Source organism: Ipomoea nil, unplaced genomic scaffold, assembly GCF_001879475.1.
Source record: "Ipomoea nil cultivar Tokyo-kokei standard unplaced genomic scaffold, Asagao_1.1 scaffold0656, whole genome shotgun sequence".
Classification (NCBI taxonomy): Eukaryota; Viridiplantae; Streptophyta; class Magnoliopsida; order Solanales; family Convolvulaceae; genus Ipomoea; species Ipomoea nil.
Window position 1 is genome coordinate 1,805,617 of NW_017617084.1, and position 24,721 is coordinate 1,830,337.

General features: G+C 32.5%; 2 protein-coding genes across 3 annotated transcripts; one reads left to right on the forward strand and one right to left on the reverse strand.

The window, feature by feature from the left end:
* The first annotated feature begins 11,781 nt into the window (after positions 1 to 11,781).
* LOC109174762 (probable transcriptional regulator SLK3) lies at positions 11,782 to 17,469 on the forward strand. 2 transcript variants are annotated; one of them, XM_019324006.1, is made up of 11 exons: positions 11,782 to 11,872; positions 12,793 to 13,696; positions 13,794 to 13,925; positions 14,017 to 14,065; positions 14,192 to 14,406; positions 14,513 to 14,581; positions 14,880 to 14,974; positions 15,058 to 15,151; positions 15,247 to 15,316; positions 15,413 to 15,609; positions 16,847 to 17,469. In XM_019324006.1, the coding sequence occupies exons 2-11, from the start codon at positions 12,827 to 12,829 to the stop codon at positions 17,189 to 17,191; spliced, it is 2,136 nt and encodes a 711-aa protein (XP_019179551.1). In that variant the 5' UTR covers positions 11,782 to 11,872; positions 12,793 to 12,826; the 3' UTR covers positions 17,192 to 17,469. The 2 variants fall into 2 exon arrangements, with proteins under 2 accessions (XP_019179551.1, XP_019179552.1); XM_019324007.1 differs by having other exon boundaries at positions 11,802 to 11,840.
* Positions 17,470 to 18,068: 599 nt separating this feature from the next.
* On the reverse strand, positions 18,069 to 21,358 carry LOC109174763 (F-box protein PP2-A13-like). The gene is made up of 3 exons (XM_019324008.1): positions 20,896 to 21,358; positions 20,031 to 20,149; positions 18,069 to 18,616 (listed from the first exon to the last, which is right to left on the reverse strand). Exons 1-3 carry the CDS (start codon positions 21,226 to 21,228, stop codon positions 18,193 to 18,195), a joined length of 876 nt encoding a protein of 291 aa, XP_019179553.1. The 5' UTR covers positions 21,229 to 21,358; the 3' UTR covers positions 18,069 to 18,192.
* Between the last annotated feature and the right edge of the window lie 3,363 nt (positions 21,359 to 24,721).

The window sequence follows — 24,721 nt, forward strand, 5'->3', positions numbered from 1 at the left end:
AGAGAACAGAAAAAAGGGAGGAAAATGCGGAATGGAGTGGCATGGTTGGCAAGCTAATGGCCACGCTAAACACCTTGCGAGCATTGCACGTACGACGCACGCACTTGCAAGGTTCCCTCTATGTATTTCATGCACAAAATTTTTTTCTTAATCCAAAAACTCAATTCTTATAAAATAACCTATTTTTTTTTCTTTCGTAAAACACCCAAATTCATATTCATAATAAAAAAAATAATTTTTTTAAAAAACCTCGAAACTGAAAGATTCCCATTTCATATTGAAATATTGTCAAATTTGTAATATTTCCGAATTTTTACTACTTTTAATTTTTATTGAATCAATCTCAATAAATTTATTATAATATTGCCGAAATTGTAATCTATTTTTCAACCAATTATTATTTAATTACTTAAAAATTTTAATATAATATATCAATTTTAAAAATATGTGACTGCCACGTCGGCCTGCCAAATAAACCTAAAAAATTTAATCAATAAATAATTTACATGTTACTTGAAGGTAACCTACAAAATAGTGTAATTGCACATTTTTTGTAAGTTTAAAGTTTTAATGGGAACTTTTTGAAGTTGAAGGGGCTTAATTGCACATTTGAGTATAGTTGAAGAGCCTATTTGACCCTTATTCCATATATTGAGATTACATTAAGATTTGAGCAATATATAAAGAATTAAGTTTAATGACAGATGACGCCGCGTTCGAAGCATTTCACATCAAATATCATTTATTATTCTTTTATTTATTGACATTTCTAATTTCTAATAATTATTATTATAATTTATAATTTATTTATATGTTTCAAATATAAAAATTTATGAATTCAATTATAATTTTTAATTAAATTAAAAAATAAAACTAAAATTTAAATAATACATTATTAAAATCACGACCTATTTGACCCACTGGCTGCAGTTATTTAGGTGGTATTCCGAAATTGTAGAGATCGAATTCCTCTTAATCTATACGTAATATTTAATAATAAGTAAAATTTAAAAAAATTACACCAAAGCAATCGTAACAGATGGTCTTTCCTTTTTGTTTCGACAAATCATAAAAAGACAACAGAAAAAAGGGACGAACAAGGGGAATGGAGTGGCATGGTTGTCAAGCTAATGGCCACGATAAACACTTAGCCAGCAATGCACGTACGACGCACACACTTGCTAGATTCCCTATATGTATTTCATGCACAAAAACTTTTTCTTAATCCAAAAACTCAATTCTCATAAAATAACCTATTTTTTTTATCATAAAACACCCAACTTCATATTCATTATAAAGAAATAATTTTTTTTTTTAAACCACGAAACGGAAATATTCCCATTTTATATGGTAATATTGTCAAAATTGTAATATTGTCGAATTTTTACTACTTTTAATTTTTATTGAATCAATCTCAATAAATTTATAGTAATATTGCCGAAATTGTAATCTATTTTTCAACCAATTATTATTTAATTAATTAAAAATTTAAATATAATATATATATTTTACAAATATGTGACTGCCACGTCAGCCTGCCAAATAAACTTAAAAAATTTAATCAATAAATAATTTACACGTTACTTGAAGGTAACCTACAAAATAGTGTAATTGCACTATTTTTATAAGTTTAAAGTTTTAATTGAAACTTTTTGAAGTTGAAGGGGCTTAATTGCACATTTGAGTATAGTTGAAGGGCCTATTTGACCCTTATTCCAAATAGTGAGATTACATTAAGATTTGAGCAATATATAATGAATTAAGTTTATTGACGGATGACGCTGCGTTCGATATATTTCACATCAAGTATCATTTATTATTCTTTTAATTATTGACATTTCTAATTTCTATTAATAATTATTATAATTTATAATTTATAATTTATAATTTATATATAAACGTCAGATATAAAAATTTATGAATTCAATTATAATTTTTAATTAAATGAAAAAATTCTAATAATATAATTTAAATAATATATTATTAAAATCCCAACATATTTGACCCTCTGGCCTGCAGTTATACCACCTAAATAACTGCGGTCAGAGGGTCAAATAGGTCGTGATTTTAATAATATATTATTTAAATTATATTTTTATAATTTTTTAATTTAATTAAAAATTATAATTGAATTCATAAATTTTTATATTCGACATTTATAAATAAATTATAAATTATAATAATTATTAATAGAAATTAGAAATGTCAATAAATAAAAGAATAATAAATGATACTTGATGTGAAAAGCTTCGAACGCGGCGTCATCCATCATTAAACTTAATTCTTTATATATTGCTCAAATCTTAATATAATCGCACTATTTGGAATAAGGGTCAAATAGGACCATCAATTATACTCCAATGTGTAATTAAGCCCCTTCAACTTCAAAAAGTTCCAATTAAAACTTTAAACTTAGAAAAAAGTGCAATTACACTATTTTGTACGTTACCTTCAAGTAACATGTAAATTATTTATTGATCAAATTTTTTAAGTTTATTTGGCAGGCCGGCGTGGCAATCACATATTCTTAAAATTGATATATTACATTAGATTTTTTAAGTAATTAAATAATAATTGGTTGAAAAATAGATTACAATTTCGGCAATATTACAATAAACTTATTGAGATTGATTCATTAAAAATTTAAACTAGTAAAAATTCGGCAATATTACAATTTCGACAATATTTCAATATGAAATGGGAATCTTTCGGTTTCGGGATTTTAAAAAAAAATTATTTTTTTATTATGAATATAAAGTTTGGTGTTTTATGAAAGAAAAAAAAAATAGGTTATTTTATAAGAATTAAGTTTTTGGATTAAGAAAAAAATTTTGTGCATGAAATACATAGAGGGAACCTTGCAAGTGCGTGCATCGTACGTGCAGTGCTCGCAAGGTTTTTAGCGTAGCCATTAGCTTGCCAATCATGCCACTTCGTTCTCCACTTTCCTCCCTTTTTTCTGTTCTCTTTTTATGATTTGTCGAAACCAAAAGGAAAGACCATCTCTTACGATTTCTTTTGTGTAATTTTTTTAAATTTTACTTTTTATTAAATATTACGTATAGATTAAGAGGAATTCGATCTCTTCAATTTCAGAATACCACCTAAATAACAGCAGCCCGTGGGTCAAATAAGTCGGGATTTTAATAATATATTATTTAAATTTTAGTTTTATAATTTTTTTATGTATTTAAAAATTATAATTGAATTCATAAATTTTTATATTTGACATTTATAAATAAATTATAAATTATAATAATTATTAATAGGAATTAGAAATGTCAATAAATAAAAGAATAATAAATGATACTTGATGTGAAATGCTTTGAACCCGGCGTCATCCGTCATTAAACTTAATTCATTATATATTGCTCAAATCTTAATGTAATCTTACTATTTTGAATAAGGGTCAAATAGGCCCTTCAACTATACTCAAATGTGCAATTAAACCCCTTCAACTTCAAAGAGTTCCAATTAAAACTTTAAACTTACAAAAAAGCGCAATTACACTATTTTGTAGGTTACCTTCAAGTAACATGTAAATTATTTATTGATTAAACTTTTTAAGTTGATTTGGCAGGCCGGTGTGGCAGTCACATATTTTTAAAATTGATATATTATATTAAAATTTTTAAGTAATTAAATAATAATTGATTGAAAAATAGATTTCAATTTCGGCAATATTACAATAAATTTTTTGCGATTGATTCAATAAAAATTTACAGTAGTAAAAATTCGGCAATATTACAATTTCGACAATATTTCAATATGAAATGGGAATCTTTCCGTTTCGGGGTTTTTAAAAAAATTATTTTTTTTATTATGAATATGAAGTTGCGTGTTTTATGAAAGAAAAAAAAATAGGTAATTTTATAAGAATTGAGTTTTTGGATTAAGAAAAAAATTTTGTGCATGAAATATATAGAGGGAACCTACCAAGTGCGTGCGTCGTACGTGCAGTGCTCGCAAGGTGTTTAGCGTGGCCATTAGCTTGCCAACCATGCCACCCCATTCCACATTTTCCTCCTTTTTTTCTTTTCCATTTTTATGATTTGTCGAAACCAAAAAGGAAAGACCATCTCTTACGATTGTTTTGGTGTAATTTTTTTTTTAATTTTACCTATTATTAAATACTATGTATAGATTAAGAGGAATTCGATCTCTTCAATTTCGGAATACCATCTAAATAACTGCAGCCAAATGGTCAAATTGTTCGGGATTTTAATAATATATTATTTAAATTATATTATTAAAATTTTTTAATTTAATTAAAATTATAATTGAATTCATAAGTTTTTATATTTGACGTTTACAAATAAATTATAAATTATCATAATTATTAATAGAAATTAGAAAAGGCAATAAATAAAATAATAATAAATAAATAAAATAATAATAAATGATAGTTGATGTGAAATGCATCGAACGCGGCGTCATCCGTCATTAAACTTAATTCATTATATATTGCTCAATTCTTAATGTAATCTCACTTTTTGGAATAAGTGTCAAATAGGCCCTTCAACTATACTCAAATGTGCAATTAAGCCCTTTCAACTCCAAAAAGTTCCTATTAAAACTTTAAACTTACAAAAAAAAAAAAAAAAAAAAAGTGCAATTACACTGTTTTGTAGGTTAGCTTCAAGTAATATGTAAATTATTTATTGATTAAATTTTTTAAGTTTATTTGGCAGGCTGACATGGCAGTCACATACTTTTAAAATTGATATATTATATTAAATTTTTTAAGTAATTAAATAATAATTTGTTGAAAAATCGATTACAATTTCGGCAATATTACAATAAATTTATTGAGATTGATTCAAAAAAAATTTAAAGTAGTAAAAATTTGGCAATATTATAATTTCGATAATATTACAATATGAAATGGGAATATTTCCGTTTCGGGTGTTTTAAAAAAAATTATTTTTTTATATGAATATGAAATTGGGTGTTTTATGAAAGGAAAAAAAAAGGTTATTTTATAAGAATTGAGTTTTTGGATTTAGAAAAAGTTTTTGGGCTTCAATACATAGAGGGAACTTAGCAAGTGCCCATAGACGGAGCCAGAGGGGGGGCAGGGGGGTCAGCTGCCCCCCCTCACCCTACCCCACCCCTACCCAATATTGTATATAATATGTATGTATAGTACATTATTCATATAACTATTATAAAACAGATTATGTAAACAAAATCTGTGATAGACAAGGTGGTAGCTAATGTGTACGAGTTTTGGAATGGCTTGGGTTCGAGTCTTTGCATTGACAATGTCACAGTCTTCTTCACTTTTTTGATTAACACAATTAAATTTTGGCATGATATATATAACTTCCATTATAACTTTCTTTATATTAATAATGGAATGTGTAATTTATAATGTGTTTTATATTCGAATTGTTTTATCAAATTAATTATGTTTCATATTTTGTTATAAATATTTTTATAAAGTTTTAATATGTTTTATTTTTCGCTATATCCAACAATATTTATTGTTATACTTTATAAGTATTTCATTTTTTTAAAACTTTCTGTTTTTATTTTAATTTTTTCCCTCACTAAAAAAAATTTCTGAATCCGCCATGGAATCCATCCTTACTTCTTTGCCCCCCCCCCCCCCCCCCCCTCCCCCCAACATATTTTCTGGCTCCGTCCCTGCAAGTGCCTGTGTCGTACGTGCAGTGCTCGCTAGGTGTTAAGCGTGGCCATTAGCTTGCCAACCATGCCACTCCATTCCCCATTTTCTCCCTTATTTCTGTTCTCTTTTCATGATTTGTCGAAACCAAAAGAAAGATCATCTCTTACGATTGCTTTGGTGTAATTTTTATAATTTTACTTATTATTAAATATTACGTATAGATTAAGAGGAATTCGATCTCTTCAATTTCAGAATACCACCAAAATAACTGTAGCTAGAGGGTCAAATAGGTCGTGATTTTAATAATATATTATTTAAATTATAGTTTTATAATTTTTTAATTTAATTAAAAATTATAATTGAATTCATAAATTTTTATATTTTACGTTTATAAATAAATTATAAATTATAATAATTATTAATAGAAATTAGAACTGTCAATAAATAAAAGAATAATAAATGATACTTGATGTGAAATGCTTTGAACGCAGCGTCATCCGTCATTAAACTTAATTCTTTATATATTGCTCAAATCTTAATGTAATCTCACTATTTGGAATAAGGGTCAAATAGGCCCTTCAACTATACTCAAATGTGCAATTAAGTCCCTTCAAATTTAAAAAGTTCCAATTAAAACTTTAAACTTACAAAAAAGTGCAATTACACTATTTTTTAGGTTACCTTCAAGTAACATGTAAATTATTTATTGATTAAATTTTTTAAGTTTATTTGGCAGGCCGACGTGGCAGTCACATATTTTTAAAATTGATATATTATATTAAATTTTTTAAGTAATTAAATAATTTGTTGGAAAATAGATTACAATTTCGGTAATATTACAATAAATTTTTTGAGATTGATTCAATAAAAATTTAAACTAGTAAAAATTCGGCAATATTACAATTTTGACAATATTTCAATATGAAATGGAATCTTTCCGTTTTGGGGTTTTTAAAAAAAAATTATTTTATTATTATGAATATGAAGTTGGGTGTTTTATGAAAGAAAAAAAAATAGGTTATTTTATAAGAATTAAATTTTTGGATTAAGAAAAAAAATTTGTGCATGAAATACATAGAAGGAACCTTGCAAGTGCGTGCATCGTACGCGCGGTGCTCGCAAGGTGTTTAGCGTGGCCATTAGCTTGCCAACCATGCCACTCCATTTCCAACTTTACTCCCTTTTTTCTGTTCTCTTTTTATGGTTTGTCGAAACCAAAAGGAAAGACCATCTCTTACGATTGCTTTGGTGTAATTTTTTTAAATTCTTCTTATTATTACATATTACGTATTGATTAAGAGGAATTCGATCTCTTGAATTTCAAAATACCACATAAATAACTGCAGCCAGTGGGTCAAATAGGTCGGGATTTTAATAATATATTATTTAAATTTTAGTTTTATAATTTTTTATTTATTTAAAAATTATAATTGAATTCATAAATTTTTATATTTGACATTTATAAATAAATTATAAATTACAATAATTATTAATAGGAATTAGAAATGTCAATAAATAAAGGAATAATAAATGATACTTTATGTGAAATGCTTCGAACCCGGCGTCATCTGTCATTATATATTGCTCAAATCTTAATGTAATCTCACTATTTTGAATATGGGTCAAATAGGCCCTTCAACTATACTCAAATGTGCAATTAAACCCATTCAACTTCAAAAAGTTCCAATTAAAACTTTAAACTTACAAAAAAATGCAATTACACTATTTTGAAGGTTACCTTTAAGTAACATGTAAATTATTTATTGATTAAATTTTTTAAGTTTATTTGACAGGCCGGCGTGGCAGTCACATATTTTTAAAATTGATATATTATATTAAATTTTTTAAGTAATTAAATAATAATTGATTGAAAAATAGATTACAATTTCGGCAATATTACAATAAATTTATTGAGATTGATTCAATAAAAATTTAAAGTAGTAAAAATTCGGAAATATTACAATTTCGACAATATTTCAATATGTAATGGGAATCTTTCTGTATCGGGGTTTTAAAAAAAATTATTCATTTATTATGAATATGAAGTTGGGTGTTTTATGAAAGAAAAAAAAAAATAGGTTATTTTATAAGAATTTAGTTTTTGGATTAAGAAAAAAAGTTTGTGCATGAAATACATAGAGGGAACCTAGCAAGTGCGTGCGTCGTACGTTCAGTGCTCGCAAGGTGTTTAGCATGGCCATTAGCTTGCCAACCATGTCACTTCATTCCCTATTTTCCACCCTTTTTTCTGCTCCCTTTTTATGATTTCTCGAAACCAAAAGGAAAGACAATCTCTTACGATTGTCTTGGTGTAATTTTTTTTTTTTTAATTTCACTTATTATTAAATATTACGTATAGATTATGAGGAATTCGATCTCTTCGGTTTCGGAATACCACCTAAATAACTGCAGCCAGAGGGTCAAATAGGTCGGGATTTTAATAATATATTATTTAAATTATAGTTTTATAATTTTTAATTTAATTAAAAATTATAATTGAATTCATAAATTTTTATATTTGACGTTTATAAATTATAATAATTATTAATAGAAATTAGAAATGTCAATAAATAAAAGAATAATAAATGATACTTGATGTGAAATGCATCGAAAGCAGCGTCATCCGTCATTAAACTTAATTCGTTATATATTGCTCAAATCTTAATGTAATTTCACTATTTGGAGTAAGGGTCAAATAGGCCCTTCAACTATACTCAAATGTTCAATTAAGCCCCTTCAACTTCAAAAAGTTCCAATTAAAACTTTAAACTTACAAAAAAAAAAAAAAAAAAGTGCAATTACACTATTTTGTAGGTTACCTTCAAGTAACATGTAAATTATTTATTGATTAAATTTTTTAAGTTTATTTGGCAGGCTGACGTGGCAGTCACATATTTTTAAAATTGATATATTATATTAAATTTTTTAAGTAATTAAATAATAATTGGTTGAAAAATAGATTACAATTTCGGCAATATTACTATAAATTTATTGAGATTGATTCAATACAAATTTAAAGTAGTAAAAATTCGGTAATATTACAATTTCGACAATATTACATTATGAAATGAGTATCTTTCCTTTTCGGGGTTTTTAAAAAAATTATTATTTTTATTATGAATATGAAGTTGGGTGTTTTATGAAAGAAAAAAAAATAGGTTATTTTATAAGAATTGAGTTTTTGGATTAAGAAAATATTTTTGTTCATGTAATACATAGAGGGAACCAAGTATGTGCGTGCGTCATACGTGCAGTGCTCGCTAGGTGTTTAGCGTGGCGATTAGCTTGCCAATCATGCCACTCCATTTCCCATTTTCCTTCCTTTTTTTCTAGTCTCTTTTTTATGATTTGTCGAAACCAAAAGGAAAGACCATCTCTTACGATGGCTTTGGTGTAATTTTTTTTTAAATATTCAAATTTGATTTACCCAGGCAAATTGTTGTAATCAAATTCTCAAATTAAATATTCAAATTTGATTTACCCGGGCAAATTGTTGTAATCAAATTCTCAAATTAAATATTCAAATTTGATTTACCCAGAAAAATTATTGTAATCAAATTCTCAAATTAAATATTTAAATTACTTCCATTACGTTGACAAATTAATGAAATTATGTTGAGGTATCTCGTCTGTCACTATGACAGTACAATGTCTCCTGCAATGCCTCTAGATAACCTAGATTAGCGATTTAGGTTTCTTCTTGCCTTTGTTCGAAAGCCGCAGCCACCGCTAATAACCTAATATATATATACTATTTTTTTTTCCTTAAATATGGGGCCCCCAAAATGTGGGGGCCCTGTGCGCCAACCCTAGGCAGACTTGCCCAGGGACGGCCCTGAAACAATATATAATGAATTAAGTTTAATGATGGATGACATCGCATTCGATGCATTTCACATTAACTATCATTTATTATTCTTCTATTTATTATCTTTTCTAATTTCTATTTATAATTATTATAATTTATAATTTATTTATAAACGTCAAATATGAAAATGTATGAATTCAATTATAATTTTTAATTAAATTAAAAATATAAGAATATAATTTAAATAATATATTATTAAAATTTAATCTATACTTAATATTTAATAATAATTAAAATTAAATTTACACCAAAGCAATCGTAAGAGAAGATCTTTCCTTTTGGTTTCGAGAAATCATAAAATGGGAACCGAAAAGAGGGAGGGAAATGGGGAAGGGAGTAGCATGGTTGGCAAGATAATGACTACACTAAACACCTAGCGAGCACTGCACGTACGACACACGCACTTGCTAGGTTCCCTCTATGTATTTCATGCACAAAGTTTTTTTTTTTTCTTAATCCAAAAACTCAATTCTTATAAAAAACCCAACTTCATATTGATAATAAAAAAGAATTTTTTTTTTTTAAACCCCTCAATGGGATGTTTTTGTAAGCAAATAAAACTCTCAATAAAAGATTTAAGTGACAAACTGCTTTACAATTGTTTTCCACTTATACGTTTAAAGGTGTCCACAATTTTGGACTTTCAATGTAGCTATCTGTCACTTGTATATTTCACTGTCCTCTAGGTTTAGCGTATTGTACTTGTACGCAGTTCTACTCCCACTTGTGTTACAATATAATTTTTGTTTGTATAACTTGGGGGTGTGATTGAGTGGGAGAGACTCATCTATCGTTAACCTAAGGTCAAGTGTTTGATCCTTATCTTTAAGTACGGAGAAACGTCTTGGGTACACCTTATTCACATAAAGATCGAAATAAATAAGGTGTACTTTTTTATTTTATTTTAATTTTTTTAATTCATAATTCTTTATTTTAATTTTTTTTAAAAGACTTAAATTTAATACTTTACCTCAATTATATTCAAACTTTTGAAATTTAGCAATATAAAGTATAACCTAAACCTTTATATTTTATAACAATTATATCCCACCCGCATCAAAATTATATCCAAAGTTTTAATGTTTGACCATTTAATTCCAAAAATCTTTGAACTTTTAACACTTATATTCTATTATTACTAGCCAAGCATCTTGTACTCCATGTAGTAACTTCTTTCATGTGGAAGGTCATAAGATCAAGTCTTAGTGAAGGCGGAGGAGTTGTTGACTTCAAAAACATCTAACATACTCTGGCTTTGTTAAATTAATTAAATACTAATTATCTTAAAATCAATTTATTTTTACAAAGATAATGTATCAACATGTCTACTTTATTTAAATAATTTAAAATAAAACTCCCAAAAAACATCTTATATATTCAATTTTGAATATTATAGTTACCCATTAATACATAAATAAAAAATTGAATTATTTTTAGTGTTAATAAATATATTTAGAATTAGCTACAAGGGAGCAATTTTTATATTGAACTACAAACAAAATTTAAAACATTTAGACATATTTATTGAACAAGTATTTTTTATACGCAATGCATAAAAATAGATTTTCAATATTAGTAATCTATATTAAAATCTTAGATAGATTATAGATATTTATATTATTGTAAAATAATAATAATCTAATTCATTTATATAAATTTGATATTTATATTTTGGAAAATAACTTATATAGTAGTATAGTACTCCAATATATAATGTTCATTTATATAAATTTGATATTTATATTTTGGAAAATAACTTATATAGTAGTATAGTACTCCAATATATAATGTATGTTTATATATTATTATTATTATTATTGAAGAAAATAAGAAAATATAAGATGGATGCATATGCATGGTAAGAATAATTAAAAAAATGACAAAAGTTATCATTGATAAGTGTATTTTTGACGTGCTTTTTATCAAAATTTTATATAGTACAACTCTTATAGCAAATGTATTAAAAAAAAAGGAAAAAAATAGACACTAATAAATAGTATAACGCACATTTACATTAGTTTTTAGATTACAGTGAGATTACATTAATATTTGAGCATGACGTCACGTTCGAAACGGAAAGGTTCCCACCAAACAAGTATGACGTCATCGCACCGCTGCATGCAGCGTTCACACACGGTTGAACCTGGGGTCAACGCGTGTCCATTTATGGGCGCTGTTTGTGGGCCCGGTTACCGGCTGTCCCCGGTCACTCAGTCAGTCTTTCCCCCGCGAACCCGAAATAAAAACGTTCGGTACTTACTATACGGTGCCTTGGAAAACATCACTTCCAAGTCTTCGACTGCGCTAAGCAATTCCTTCCATCTCAGCAATGGCGACTCCGTAAACTCTTCTCAAAAGCTTCAGTCTTTAGGGTTTGGGTTTCTCCCTTTTTGCCTCACATGCATTCTTCTCTCTGTGTTTTTCCCTTTCTGTCTTGTGCATTGGTCGGAGATTCACGAAATCCGCTGTATGTTTCTCCGACCAGATTAAACGTCCGCCGGCCTGCCGGCCGGTTTCGATCAGACTTTGATCAGTCCCTCGGCGGGGAACAAAAAAGAAGATTTTTTTTTTTTTTTTTTCCAGTTTCGGGATTTGTTGTGTGGGTGGGAAAATCTAGCTAGATTGTGTGATATGATGATCATCATCAAGTTGGCAAATTTTCTTGTTTTCAACAGTGAAAAAGTAGTAATTTGATCGAGGTTTTGTTTCTAACTCGTGTTTCTTCTCTTTGAGGAGTGGCGAATCATTTGTTCGGATTCGACATTTCATTGAAATTAATCAAATGGGAATGTTAGTTGCCGACGATCATATATATATATAGTTTTTTTCTTTTTGCTTCTTTGATTAATTTTGCTGTGAGTTTCTGTAAAATCATGATTCTCAAACTGTTGCTTGAATTGAGTGACATTTCATGGAGTAATTCTTTTCTTTAGCTATCATCTATATATATATACATGCATACACACACAATGAATTCTGCAACGTCGTGACATCGTACGGTGTGATATGAAAATGAAAATGAAAATGTCCTTTTTTATCCCTTGTTTCTATTTTTACCCATTTCTTTTTTCCAAACTTTACTAACCTTTTTCTTTTGTTTCTATTTTTAGACTATAATAATGTCATGCCTATGGCATTCTAGACTGCTTTCTTTCTTGTTAGCTTTAAAGCTGAAAAATTAATCTGTTTGCGTATGCTAGTGTCTAGTCTAGGTTACATTTCCATATAGTTTCTTGGGTTCCTTCTTGGTATAAACTGAAGACACTTTTTTTTTTTACTATTTAATTTGCAGGGATTTTGATTTGTATGAAAGTTAGTGAGAAATAATGGATATGGGAGGAAGCTCAGGTTCATATGGATATGGAGATTTTCTTGAGTCTTGGGTGTCAGACAACTCCTCGAGAAACCAGCTGGAGCCTTTAAGTTATTCATTTGGAAGCTTATTATCATCAACTTCTACAGACATGTCGCAGGTGAATAATGCGCAGTTGGATTATAATGAAGTGATGAACACAACAGTTGTGAATAGATCATTGGATTCATTGGTGGTTCCGAGTTTTGGTGCAAATTATGGTGTCAATGATGCCAACTTGCTGCTGCCAACCACTGCATTCTTTCACATTCCCGGCATTCATTATAGTGACCCCGTGTTTCTCTCGACAGCAATGTCGTTTGCACCGAATAACAATGGTTTTGTTGGTAATAGTTATTATCCCGTTGGTTTAGTTAATTCTGGAATGGGGGATAGTTATCCCGCGGGGCTGAACAAGCTTTCGTGCCATTCCAGTAAGAGGGAACAATCAGGATCAATGGTGAGCTCTGGTGGAGCAGAATCTGCAGGGTTTGATGTTTACCAAACGGGGATTGGAATTGAGACCGAGGCTCAGTTATCGAAAAAGCCCAGACTGGATCAGGATGCTACCAAGGATGTGTTGCTGCACCCCGAGATAATATTCGAGAAGAGCCTCGTGCAATTGCAGGAAAAGAATTCGGTCCTGCAGGCACTGCTGGAGCAGCAGAGACAGCAGAACGAGCTGCACAAACAGCTTTCTCTTTTGGGCACCGAGGACCAACTTCTACAGCAATGGGAGCTTATGCAAAATCAGGCCCAACTCTCGTCTCTGCCTTGCCTTGATGCCAGTATCTGTAACCGACGCCTAACTCAGTACTTATATCATACGAGGAGTCGCCCAATTGTTAGTTTTTTAAACCGAAAATCAAATTTTTTTTATCTCATATATACTTCAATAATAAGCATTGTGGAACATCAAACTCGGGATTGTTTTTCTGCAGAATAGTGACATGACTTACTGGAAGAAGTTCGTTTCTGAATATTACGCTCCTTGTGCTAAGCAGAGGTTGTGTTTTTCTACATGCGTCAACGTTAGCCAACAAGCTCTAAATCTTTTCACCGATACAGCCTTGGTTAGTCCATACAGACTAACAATTTCGTTCGATGCAAATATGGCTCGTAACTCTGATCGATACTAACCTTTTGTTCTCAATTAATAAGCAGGAATCTTGGTGCTGTAGTATTTGTGCTTCAAAATCATCCAAAGGATTCGGTAATTAAGCATTGTGTGATCTAAATTCATTAGTTTTCGGTATCAAAGTAAACTGCTTTTCGAGTATTCTTGTGTGTCATATATTGATGTTAATCTAACGGGTCCATGTTCCTTCTACCTTTGCAGAAGTAATATATGAAACTCTCCCGAGGCTTTTCAAAACCAAATATGAGAGCACCATGCTGGACGAGATCTTATTCCTGGGATTGCCTCGAGAGCATAGATTTCCTTCTGGGCTAATAATGTTGGAGTATGACAAAGTGGTTCAGGAGAGTATCTATGAAGATTTTCGCATTGTTCATGAAGGTATACTTCGTGTAATCTTCAGACCCGACTTGAAGGTGAGCTCAGAATTGCATCAAGAACATAACTTTTTTTAGTTGCGTCGTGTGTATGTATCTGTCATTGTCTATCCCGTCGTGTTCTTATTTTCCTCTACATTCTCAGATATTTTCTTGGGAATTCTGTGTACAACGCCATGAAGAGCTTTTGAAGTATCGATCCGTTGCTAGACAGGTACCATATCCGATCCCGGGGGGCATTTGATAGAAACGATGAACTTGTATGCGCAATACATGACTTGATCTGCATTAATTCCACACACTAAAACTAGATAAATTGTTCAAATTCATAGAAAAGAACATATATATTGCCTTCTGGAATCAATAATTTCAATACATGAACCGAACGCATTTCTAGAACGGAAGCAGGTTGTTTCACTACTTGAAGAAAGTTTCGTAAGCATTATAGTTTTGATCGTTTTAATGGACATACATATATAGGATCTATCTGCCAAGTCTTTTCCAATGTGCAGGTTGACCACTTTGTCGAGGCGGCTCAAAAATACAGAAGTACTATCACTAACTTAGCCGGGACTTCTTTAAAGGACATGCAATCATGTTGCAATATGTGAGTCAGGACAGTGATTAGTGAACTCTTGTAGATATGGAAAAAACGATTCACTCTCGTCTTTTGTCAATGTGAATGCATAGGTTTCTAACAGCAGAGCTCGAGCTTGCAAGGAATGTGGAGCTGCCATTGGTTAACGCCTTAGGATTCTCCAAGAAACATTTTAGGTGTTTACAGGTATTTAAGATTCATTCGTTTCGAATCAAACCCATTGTTTGTGCGAGAACTAGAACTAGTAACCGATAATTATCGTTTTGTTCGGGGATCAACAGATAGCTGAAATCGTGGGTAGCATGACAGATTTAATCACTATCAGCCATGAGCTTGGTGTTGGACCAATTGGTATATATATGGAGACGCAATCTCGAAAGCTTCTTTTGTTTTCCCATATACATTGTGTTTTGCTGATATTGTTTATGCAATACAAACTTTTCGTAGAGAGCTTAAAGAACTATCGTCGGTTGAAGGAAGTGAAAGAGCAAAGGACGAATCACAGTGTTACCAGCACCGATGATGGCGGGCTGGCAGCTGATAACAGTTACTCTCGACTGCTCAGGCAAGGCGCTCGTAGTTCAGTTGCAAGGACACAAGTGCTGCAACCGTCATACTCTACAGCTAACTCCAGCCAGCTCGAGGTCAGCTCTGAATCCTTGAATCTCCATCTATATAGACATTCTATAACTCCCATTTCACGTTTCCCTCAGCTCCTTGTGGCTATATACTATAACTTCCATTTCGTGTTTTCCCTTCTTGAAGCTATAGACATTCTATTACTCTCTCTGTCCCATTCTGTGTCTAGTTCGGTTAACAAGGTCCGATTGAAGTAAACAAGACATGTAAAATGGGATAGAGAGAGTAATTCCCTATAGACATTCTATAACTTCCATTTCGAGTTTTTACTCTCTCTGTTTCATTTTGTGTCTGATTTAGTTAACAAGGCTCGGCTGAAGTAAACAGGATATGGAAAATGGACAGAAAGAGTAATTCGCTATAGACATTCTATAACTTCCATTTCGAGTTTTTACTCTCCCTGTCTCATTTTGTGTCTAATTTAGTTAACGAGGTACGACTGAAATAAACAGGACATGTAAAATGGACAGAAAGAGTAATTCGTAATTCGCTATAGACATTCTATAACTTCCATTTCGAGTTTTTACTCCCTCCGTCTCCTTTTGTGTCAGGACATGTAAAATGGACAGAGAGTAATTCGCTATAGACATTCTATAACTTCCATTTCGAGTTTTTACTCTTTCTGTCTCATTTTGTGTCTGAGTTAATTAACGAGGCTCGATTGAAGTAAACAGGACATGTAAAATGGACAGAAAGAGTAATTCGCTATAGACATTCTATAACTTCCATTTCGAGTTTTTACTCTCTATCTCCTTTTGTGTCTGATTTAGTTAACGAGACTCGGCTGAAGTAAACAGGACATGTAAAATGGACAGAGAGAGTAATTCGCTATAGACATTCTATAACTTCCATTTCGAGTTTTTACTCTTTCTGTCTCATTTTGTGTCTGATTTAGTTAACGAGGCACGACTGAAGTAAACAGGACATGTAAAATGGACAGAAAGAGTAATTCACTATAGACATTCTATAACTTCCATTTCGAGTTTTTACTCCCTCTGTCTCCTTTTGTGATACTCCCTCTGTCTCTTTTTGTGTCTGATTTTGTTAACGAAACACGTGAAGTAAACAAGACATGTAAAATGGATAGAGAGAGTAATTCACTATAGACATTCTATAACTTCCATTTCGAGTTTTCCCTTCTTGCAGCTATAGACACTGCGCTATAGACATTCTATAACTTCCATTTCGTGTTTCGCCTATAGACATTGTATAACTTCCATTTCGCGTTTTCCCTTCTTGCAGGTCACCGCCAATGAGCGCATGAAGTCGATAGAACACACAGTTGATAAGCTGCTTTCAGCAAAGGAAGCTACCCTTAGAGCAAACAGTTTGGGAAATGCCATCAGCGAAGTCGGTGGAACAGCAATCAGTGGCGCCTGGCCTCAGATAAGCGACACCATCACACTAGCTGACGCTATGAATTTCGGTGAGAATGCAGCCGCGCTGGCCGTCGCGCAAGCAAACCTAAACCTAATGGCCAACGCGCAACCAAGTGGCCCCGAAATGTGCAAGGCTGCCTTCAACAGCTCTTCGTCGAAAGTAAAGATGTCTGTCAAGGTCGAGCCAAGGTTTCAGGAGCAGGTTTGAAGGACAACCGGGGTTACTCTAAATGCTCATCATATCATTTCTATTGCCAGAATGACAGAGACAACATTACCTAGTACTGTTTTTATGTCACCTAAAGCTAAATGTTCTTCATAGTTTTCATCAAAGGTATGTCAGATTCAGAAACAACTATTTTGAGAATCAAAACTAGCGAACAGTGAGGTAATCCAACTAAGTTGGTCATGCTGTTAACTTATAATTACAATGTTACAAGTTTCAACTCCTGTGACCTATTTTGATTTGAACTGGTCAGCTATGAACAATTAAATTGATTACCCATTGATTTACCCTTTTGTAGCTCTTTACTGGTTGGGGTCACAACTTATAATTACAATATTACGAGTTCCAACAAGTTTCAACTCATGTGACCTATTTTGATTTGAACTGGTTAGTTATGAACAACTAAATTGATTTATCTTTTTGTAGCTCTTTACTGGTTGGGGTCAACTTATAATTACAATATTACGAGCTCCAACTCTTTTGACCTATTAACCCTTTTGGTTTGAACTGGTAAACTATGAAAATTTAGATTGATTTACCCTTTTGTAACACAAGTTTGGAGTTACTAGATGCACACATTTGAATAGTGATTACAAATTTTTCTCTATCACAAATAAATAGAAAACAACAGAACAACCTAGTCAAGTTGATAATTACAATGTTACAAGTTCTGACTCTGACACTATTAATTTTTTAGTTTGAACCAGCCAACTATAACAACTAAGCTGATTTACCCCTTGTGATCCTTTGTGATTCTAATAGAATCACAAGATATAATTACCCTGATTTACCTTTGTGATCCTTTGTGATTCTAGTAGAATCACTTACTAGAATCACAAGACAGAATTACCCAATGTAGTGATTAAGAATTTTTCTTAGAGAATACACAGATTATAGAAAATTGAACCAAAAAGCCGAGAAATCCCAGAAAATACACAGGTTTAGGCCATGGCACACATAAAAGAAGATGCTAACCTCAAAATTTACAAATGCTTTAACCTGGGTTTATACTCGGCAGGGCAAACAAGAAGGGAGTCTACACAAAGGCCGCCTTTCGTGTGAGTGCAATCAATCTGAGTCATGGAAATTTTCAGTTTCATCGTTTTCCCAGAATCCGACACCACAAAATCTCCGGCGTGGTGGTAAACCCATTTCCCGGGTTCACTCAGGTAACACTCCGTCGTCGTCGCTTGCTGGCCGTCCGACGTCGAAAGCTGAAACCTCACCGGCTTTTTGTCCCACCCATGAACGTGCTCCGAGTTGCAAACTCGACCGTAAAATCTCTTGGAGGCACGACCCAAGTGCAGTCTGAAGAAGACGGCGTAAGATCCCGCCGGAAATGGGAACTCCACCTCCCCGGCGACTTCAAACCACCAGATTTGCTGGAGATATGCCATCGAGTGGAATCTGCAAGAGGAAAACCAAAACCAAATTCTCTCTTAGATATGAACAATAATGATTCTCATTTTGGGTTTAAACTTTGTGAATACTGAATAATAGAACTTAAACGAGTTAATGCCTGATTTAGGGTCAATTTTAACTTGTTTGATCACTATTAATTATATTGTTCACCAGGAATCTGTCCACTTCACACATAATTTTCACACTGTCGCAGCGAGGTTCGAACCTTGGTCTCTTCTCTCAAATACTGCTCACTAAACCATTGAGCTAAACCCGTGCGGGTTTGAAGTGATTTTTCTGAATTTAATCCTGAACGACATTTTGTGTTTAATTAAGTCTTCAATGGTTTTATAAAATTAAGTCTTCTGACGGTTAAAATCAAAGATTAAATCGAAAAAACCCAATATATTTGATGACTAAATTAAAGAGTTAATACCATATGAGGTCTTCTGAGTATAGTGATTTTGCCACGTTTAGTTATAAACTTTCAAATTGACCATATGTGGTCCTTCGACTTTCAAATTTAACCATTCGGGGTCCAAGTTAACCACCCATGGTCTTTAACTATTAAATTTTAACCAACCATGATCTTTTCAAGAGGACCGTGGTTGGTTAAATTTCGAAAGTTGAAGCACCATGAGTGGTTAACTTGGACCACGAGTGGTTAAATTTAAAAATCGAAAGACCACAGATGATCAATTTGAAAGTTTAGGACTAAACGTGACAAAACCATTATATTCGAAGGACTTCATGTGACATTAACTCCTAAATTAAATAAAACCATTATACTTGAAAATTAATTTGGATAAAATACTATAGTCGAAGATAAAATGTAAAATGAAATATTAGTAGAGGTGAAATTATCAAGTTATCTTTAACTTACGACTTAATTAGGAAAAACCATTAAAAACAAGGACTTAATTGAATACACAAAAAATTATTTTAAAACTAAATCCAGAAAAACCATTCTAAATTGGTTATTGACTCATAACAAATACGAAGTTTGGGGGGATTTGAACTTTGGGAATTTTAGTAAACAAAAACACAGAGATGGAGAAACAACTGAAGTTTTAGAATTGAGGTTTAGTAAATTGCAGAAAAACATGATATAACGAAAGAGCATTAGAGGACGGCGAGTGAGGAAACAAAGAACCTTGAGCCTGGCATTGGAGGATTTGATCCAAAAAGGGGCGTGACGAGTTGGATTTGATCAAGCGGATCTAGAAACACATGTATCAATATATAAACAGAGAGATATCTCTATCTATGTGTATATATATATATATATATATATATATATATATATATATATATATATATATATATATATATATATATATATATATATATCCACGCCAATTTAATCGAGAAACAACGTAAGAACGACAAGAAGAAGAAGAAGATGCATATAAGTCCTGACCTCGACTCATCTGTCGGGATTCTGCTCCAGTATCTCCGATCATCTATGCCGGTAATCGCTAGCCCATTCGACGCAATCGACAGACAAACTCTCCCTGTGCTCTTATCCAACCACACCACCTGCACACACCCCACTATCAATCAACTTCTTCTTCATCATCATCATCAACCAATGGGGGAAAAAGAAGCAATCAAACTCCAAATTTTAGTTTTTTTAGTCACAAGGAAAACCCACAGCAACTAGTAAACTTGCCCTGATCCTAACCGACAAAAACTATTAAAAAAATGATAAATCAGTTTTAATTGCACTACTCAAATCAAGAAAGTTAATAATTTGACTCCCCAATAGATTGCTCTAGATAGCTGGAGTATTAGGAGGGTAAACTCTATTTTGTGACTCTACCCAGTAAACAACTACTTTCTAAGAAAGTGGTAAACCAATTTGGATGGTTCATAACTGACCAAATCAAGAAAGTCAGTTTGACTCCCCAATAAGTTGCTCCAGCTAAAGTACTCCGAGGTGAAACTCGGCTTTTGTGATCCTAATCCGGAAAAAATTATTAAGAAAGTGGTAAATCAATTTCAATCGTCTATGATTGATCCAAACCAAGAAAGCAAATAATTTGACTCTCAGTAAGTTGCTCTAACTAGAGTAGAGCGAGATTAAACTCCGTTTTGTAACTCTAATCAGTAAAGAACTACGAAAAAAATGATAAACCAATTTCAATTGGTCATAAGTGACTCAAACTAAGAAAGCTAACAATTTTTTTTATCAAACTAAGAAAGCTAACAATTTTTTTATTTCTCAATAGGTCGATCCCGCTGGAGTCAAATTTGTATGCATAAAGGGGAAGAAGAGACTAGACCTTAGTGCCACCATCAATGGAATTGGGGGTGCAAAGCCTAGCAAAAATGTCCCTTTTACACAAATTTCCGGGGAAGTTTTCATCTCGGAAAACTCTCCGAACAAGACCCCAATAATCCACCGGCAGCTTGGATTCCCACACGAAATCCGCAAACGAGGCGCCCCTGAAGGCGCGATTGAGCATTGCGAGGCGGCAGATCTGCTTGGGGTCCAGGTGCGCCAGCACCAACGCCACACAGCTCTCCGGCAAGTCCCCGAGGCCGGGGCTCGCCGCCACAGGCTCCGGGCACGCGCCGCCGTCTTGCTGAACCAGGAACGACAAAGAAGAACCCATATTCGATCTCCTCCTCTCGTCGATCTCGTGACGGGAATGAAGAAAAGATTGAACCTTTGCGATGCTACTTTTGAAGGGAAGACGACGATATTTTCTTCTTTTTCTTCAGAGGAACAGACAGAAATGGTGAAAAGTTGGAGAGTATATACGTACATATATATACACGTACTACGTATGTGTGTTAGCGGTGGAGGTGTCGGTTGCGTCATCTTGTTTGACGGTCTCCATGTTCGGGAAAATGAAGGGTGCTGACGTGCTGTTTGGGGCCCACTCCTCACTGTGTGTGTAACTTCAAATCACACGTTGCATGTAATATAAGCTGCGATTATCATAAATATATACTTCAAGAATATTCAAATCTTAGGTATGAATATTTCTTCCATATGCTACATTCTTCTAATTTTAAACTTATCTTCTAATATTGAATCTTATCCCAAGCTAGTTGTTTAAAGGTTGACGAGTAGTCAGTGGATCTAGAAATTTTGTTCAGTGGGGGCGAAACATTAAAACAAAATGAATAACTTAAAAAGGATGAAACAGTTAAGAAGTTAGCCATAAATATTGTTAGATATAAGCGAAAAACAAACAAAATATTTATAACAAATATGAAACATAATTAATTTGATACAATAATTCTAATAGAAAACACATTATAAATTACACATCTTATTAGTAATAGAAAACACATTATAAATTACACATCCTATTATTAATATAAAAGTATATACATATAATTTGAAAGACTAACTGTGTTGAAGGACTTGAAGTAGCCACTATTATTCAAATAGACAAAAAATATGCATTTAAGCCTTAAGTGAGATTCAAATCGTTGACCTTTCTTAAAGAAACAGGCGTGCTCTACCATTTAAGTTGGCTTACAATTTGTTAACAATAGCTGTTTTCTTTTACTTATACTAAACCTTGTACTATATATACATACATATATATACATACAAGGGTTATATAAGGGGTCGGGGTGAGGGTGAGTCAATCGTTATGCTATGGACCCGTGTCCACAATGCACTGTGGACACGGATTGAAACGACGACATTTCATTGTAACGCATTAACGGTGCCGTAAGTGGCACCGTTATCTTCAGCCAATCATCTTTTTTTTTTTTTAATTTAAATTTAAATATCAGTACCCGACTCGTCACAATTAAGCCTCCATTTTCGCAAGTTTCCTGTCGATCAAGCTTCCATTTGTTCTTTGCAAAAACCTCTCTTCAACGCTCATTCTCCCATTTTCACCATTCTCTCTGTTTTTCGTCAACACAGACACCATCGCCAAAAGCTTCACCGTCGTTCGCACGCCAATCCCCCCTCGTTTACATTACTTTACTTCGTCGCCATACAAGTATTATGTGTCTGACATTCTTAAACAAGGGTTTATAGAGCATAAACATGTATATTTTGTATACATTTTGTGATTTTGAACTAGGGTTTGTATAACATAAACTCTGTACATTCTGTATATTCTCGAATGTTGTGTATATTAGTATATAGACTTCAAATATTACGAACATAATTTTCAAAAGATTATGAATGTTCGTAAATTTTGTGAATATAGAGTTTTAAGATTATGAATGTAGAGTTATAATATTATGAATATACAATTTAGACATTATGAATGTGGTACTATGTAATTTACAAATTGTGAATATAGAGTTATACGCTTATGAATGTACAGTTATAACACTATGAACATACAGTTCAGACATTATGAATGTGGAACTCTGTAATTTGCCATTTGTGAAAATAGATATATAATATTATGAATGTATAGTTATAACATTATGAACATACAGTTCAAACATTATGAATGTGGGACTCTGTAATTTGCACATTGTGAATACAACACTTTGTAATTTGATGGCCATATTATTCTTTTTGTAGAGCATGACTGGATTTATTCGGCACTCCCCATCCCCCTTTACTTAAGGATTATATGTCCATCAAACTCATTTTAATTGTGTCCTGTGTTATACTTTCTCATACATAAAGTCATGCATTTCTAATGTTTTCAATGGCAGCAATGGAATCTGAACCTACTTTGAAGGAAGTGGTAAAAGAAATTCAACGAAAAATGACGCGAAGTAGAACAGCACAAGCTGCTGAGACATCACAGCCACCGCCAGAAAAGCAAAGCAAGCGAAGAAAAACAATAAGAGCAATCTTGAAACTCACAAGCTGCTGAGCCATCGCAGCCACAGCCAGAAAATCAAAGCAATCAAATAAAAAGAACAAGAGCAATCTCAAACTCACAAGCTGCTGAAAATAAGTCTGATAGTGCATACTTTAGCACTCGAATGAGGCCAAGAGTAATGCATCAACTTGTGAAGAGACTATCGACACAACAAAAACAAGCTGTGACTGATATTGGATTTGGAGCAATCTTGAATCTTCAGCTGAACACAAGTGAGTCTCAATTGGTGAAATATCTGGTTGATAGCTTTGACATTTTCAAGTGTGACTTTGTATTGGAGGGCGATAAGCTACATGTTGATGAGGAGGACATTGAGTGCAAAGGAGGTGGAAGAGGCCCCAAAATCTGAAGAGAATGGGACAGCTGAGTACAGAGCTCTATTACGTGCTTGGAGGCAAAGGTGGGGAATTCAAACTGGATCACCAATCACAACAAGAATGGGAGATGCGATTGTTAGCAGGGGAGATTACAGAGATGAATTTAAGAGATATTTCATGGTCTTGATCGTTTCTTCATTGCTCCGGGGATTCCAGTTAAGGAACTGCAATAACAGAATCCTTAACTCCTTGATCAATGTTGGGGAGATCAAGGAGTACAATTGGTGCAGCTATACCTAAAGTTTCTTATTAAATCAATTGACAAGCACTTGAAAAAGCCTGAAAGTTTGTTTACTGGGGCAGCCACATTCATCCTTGTAAGTTCTTGTTATGTCTCTACTTCATTCAATGTGTTTGCTGTGATATTGTGCATATATAATTATGAAAATTTTAATATAGAGTTATTAAATTATGGATAAATAGGTTGTTGTGAAAATAGAACTATGCAAATATTATTATGAGTAAAAGACATTTTTAGTCCTAGACTTATAGTGACATGGACAATTTTAGTCCTTTATAAAAAAAATAGACAATTTATGGACACACTTATTGTGACGAGGACAATTTTGTTCCTTCGTCTATATTCCCGTTAGATGGCTGTTTGAGAGGGTGTATTTGTGTCATTTCATGATATTTCCTTCTTTTTATTCTATCCCTGAGTGTTTTGTTCTTTGATTGCAGATTCACGCAAATTTGAAAATGAATGTTGAGGCAGAGTGAAAGAGAAAATGGATATGAGTATGAACTCATTGTGACCCTTAGGCCTTAGCAGCTGCAAAGTGAAGAGGCGAGTTGAGGCCACCAAAAGTGGAGTACTTTGTTCGTTGAACATGGCGAAATCTCTCCACCAACGCTCTCTGTATTATTGCACTAGTAGTCCGATCGCTTCTCCATCCCTTCTTCACCATTCT

What these genes read in the sequence shown, in the direction of transcription:
- LOC109174762 (XM_019324006.1), top strand. Translation starts at nt 12,827, where the DNA reads ATGGATATGGGAGGAAGCTCAGGTTCATATGGATATGGAGATTTTCTT. An exon ending in ATACGAGGAGTCGCCCAATT is followed by an intron (nt 13,697 to 13,793) that starts GTTAGTTTTTTA and finishes GTTTTTCTGCAG; the next exon opens with AATAGTGACATGACTTACTG. An exon ending in ATCGATCCGTTGCTAGACAG is followed by an intron (nt 14,582 to 14,879) that starts GTACCATATCCG and finishes TCCAATGTGCAG; the next exon opens with GTTGACCACTTTGTCGAGGC.
- LOC109174763 (XM_019324008.1), bottom strand. Translation starts at nt 21,228, where the DNA reads ATGGGTTCTTCTTTGTCGTTCCTGGTTCAGCAAGACGGCGGCGCGTGC. An exon ending in CCATTGATGGTGGCACTAAG is followed by an intron (nt 20,150 to 20,895) that starts GTCTAGTCTCTT and finishes GGGTGTGTGCAG; the next exon opens with GTGGTGTGGTTGGATAAGAG. An exon ending in ATCCCGACAGATGAGTCGAG is followed by an intron (nt 18,617 to 20,030) that starts GTCAGGACTTAT and finishes TTCCTCTTGCAG; the next exon opens with ATTCCACTCGATGGCATATC.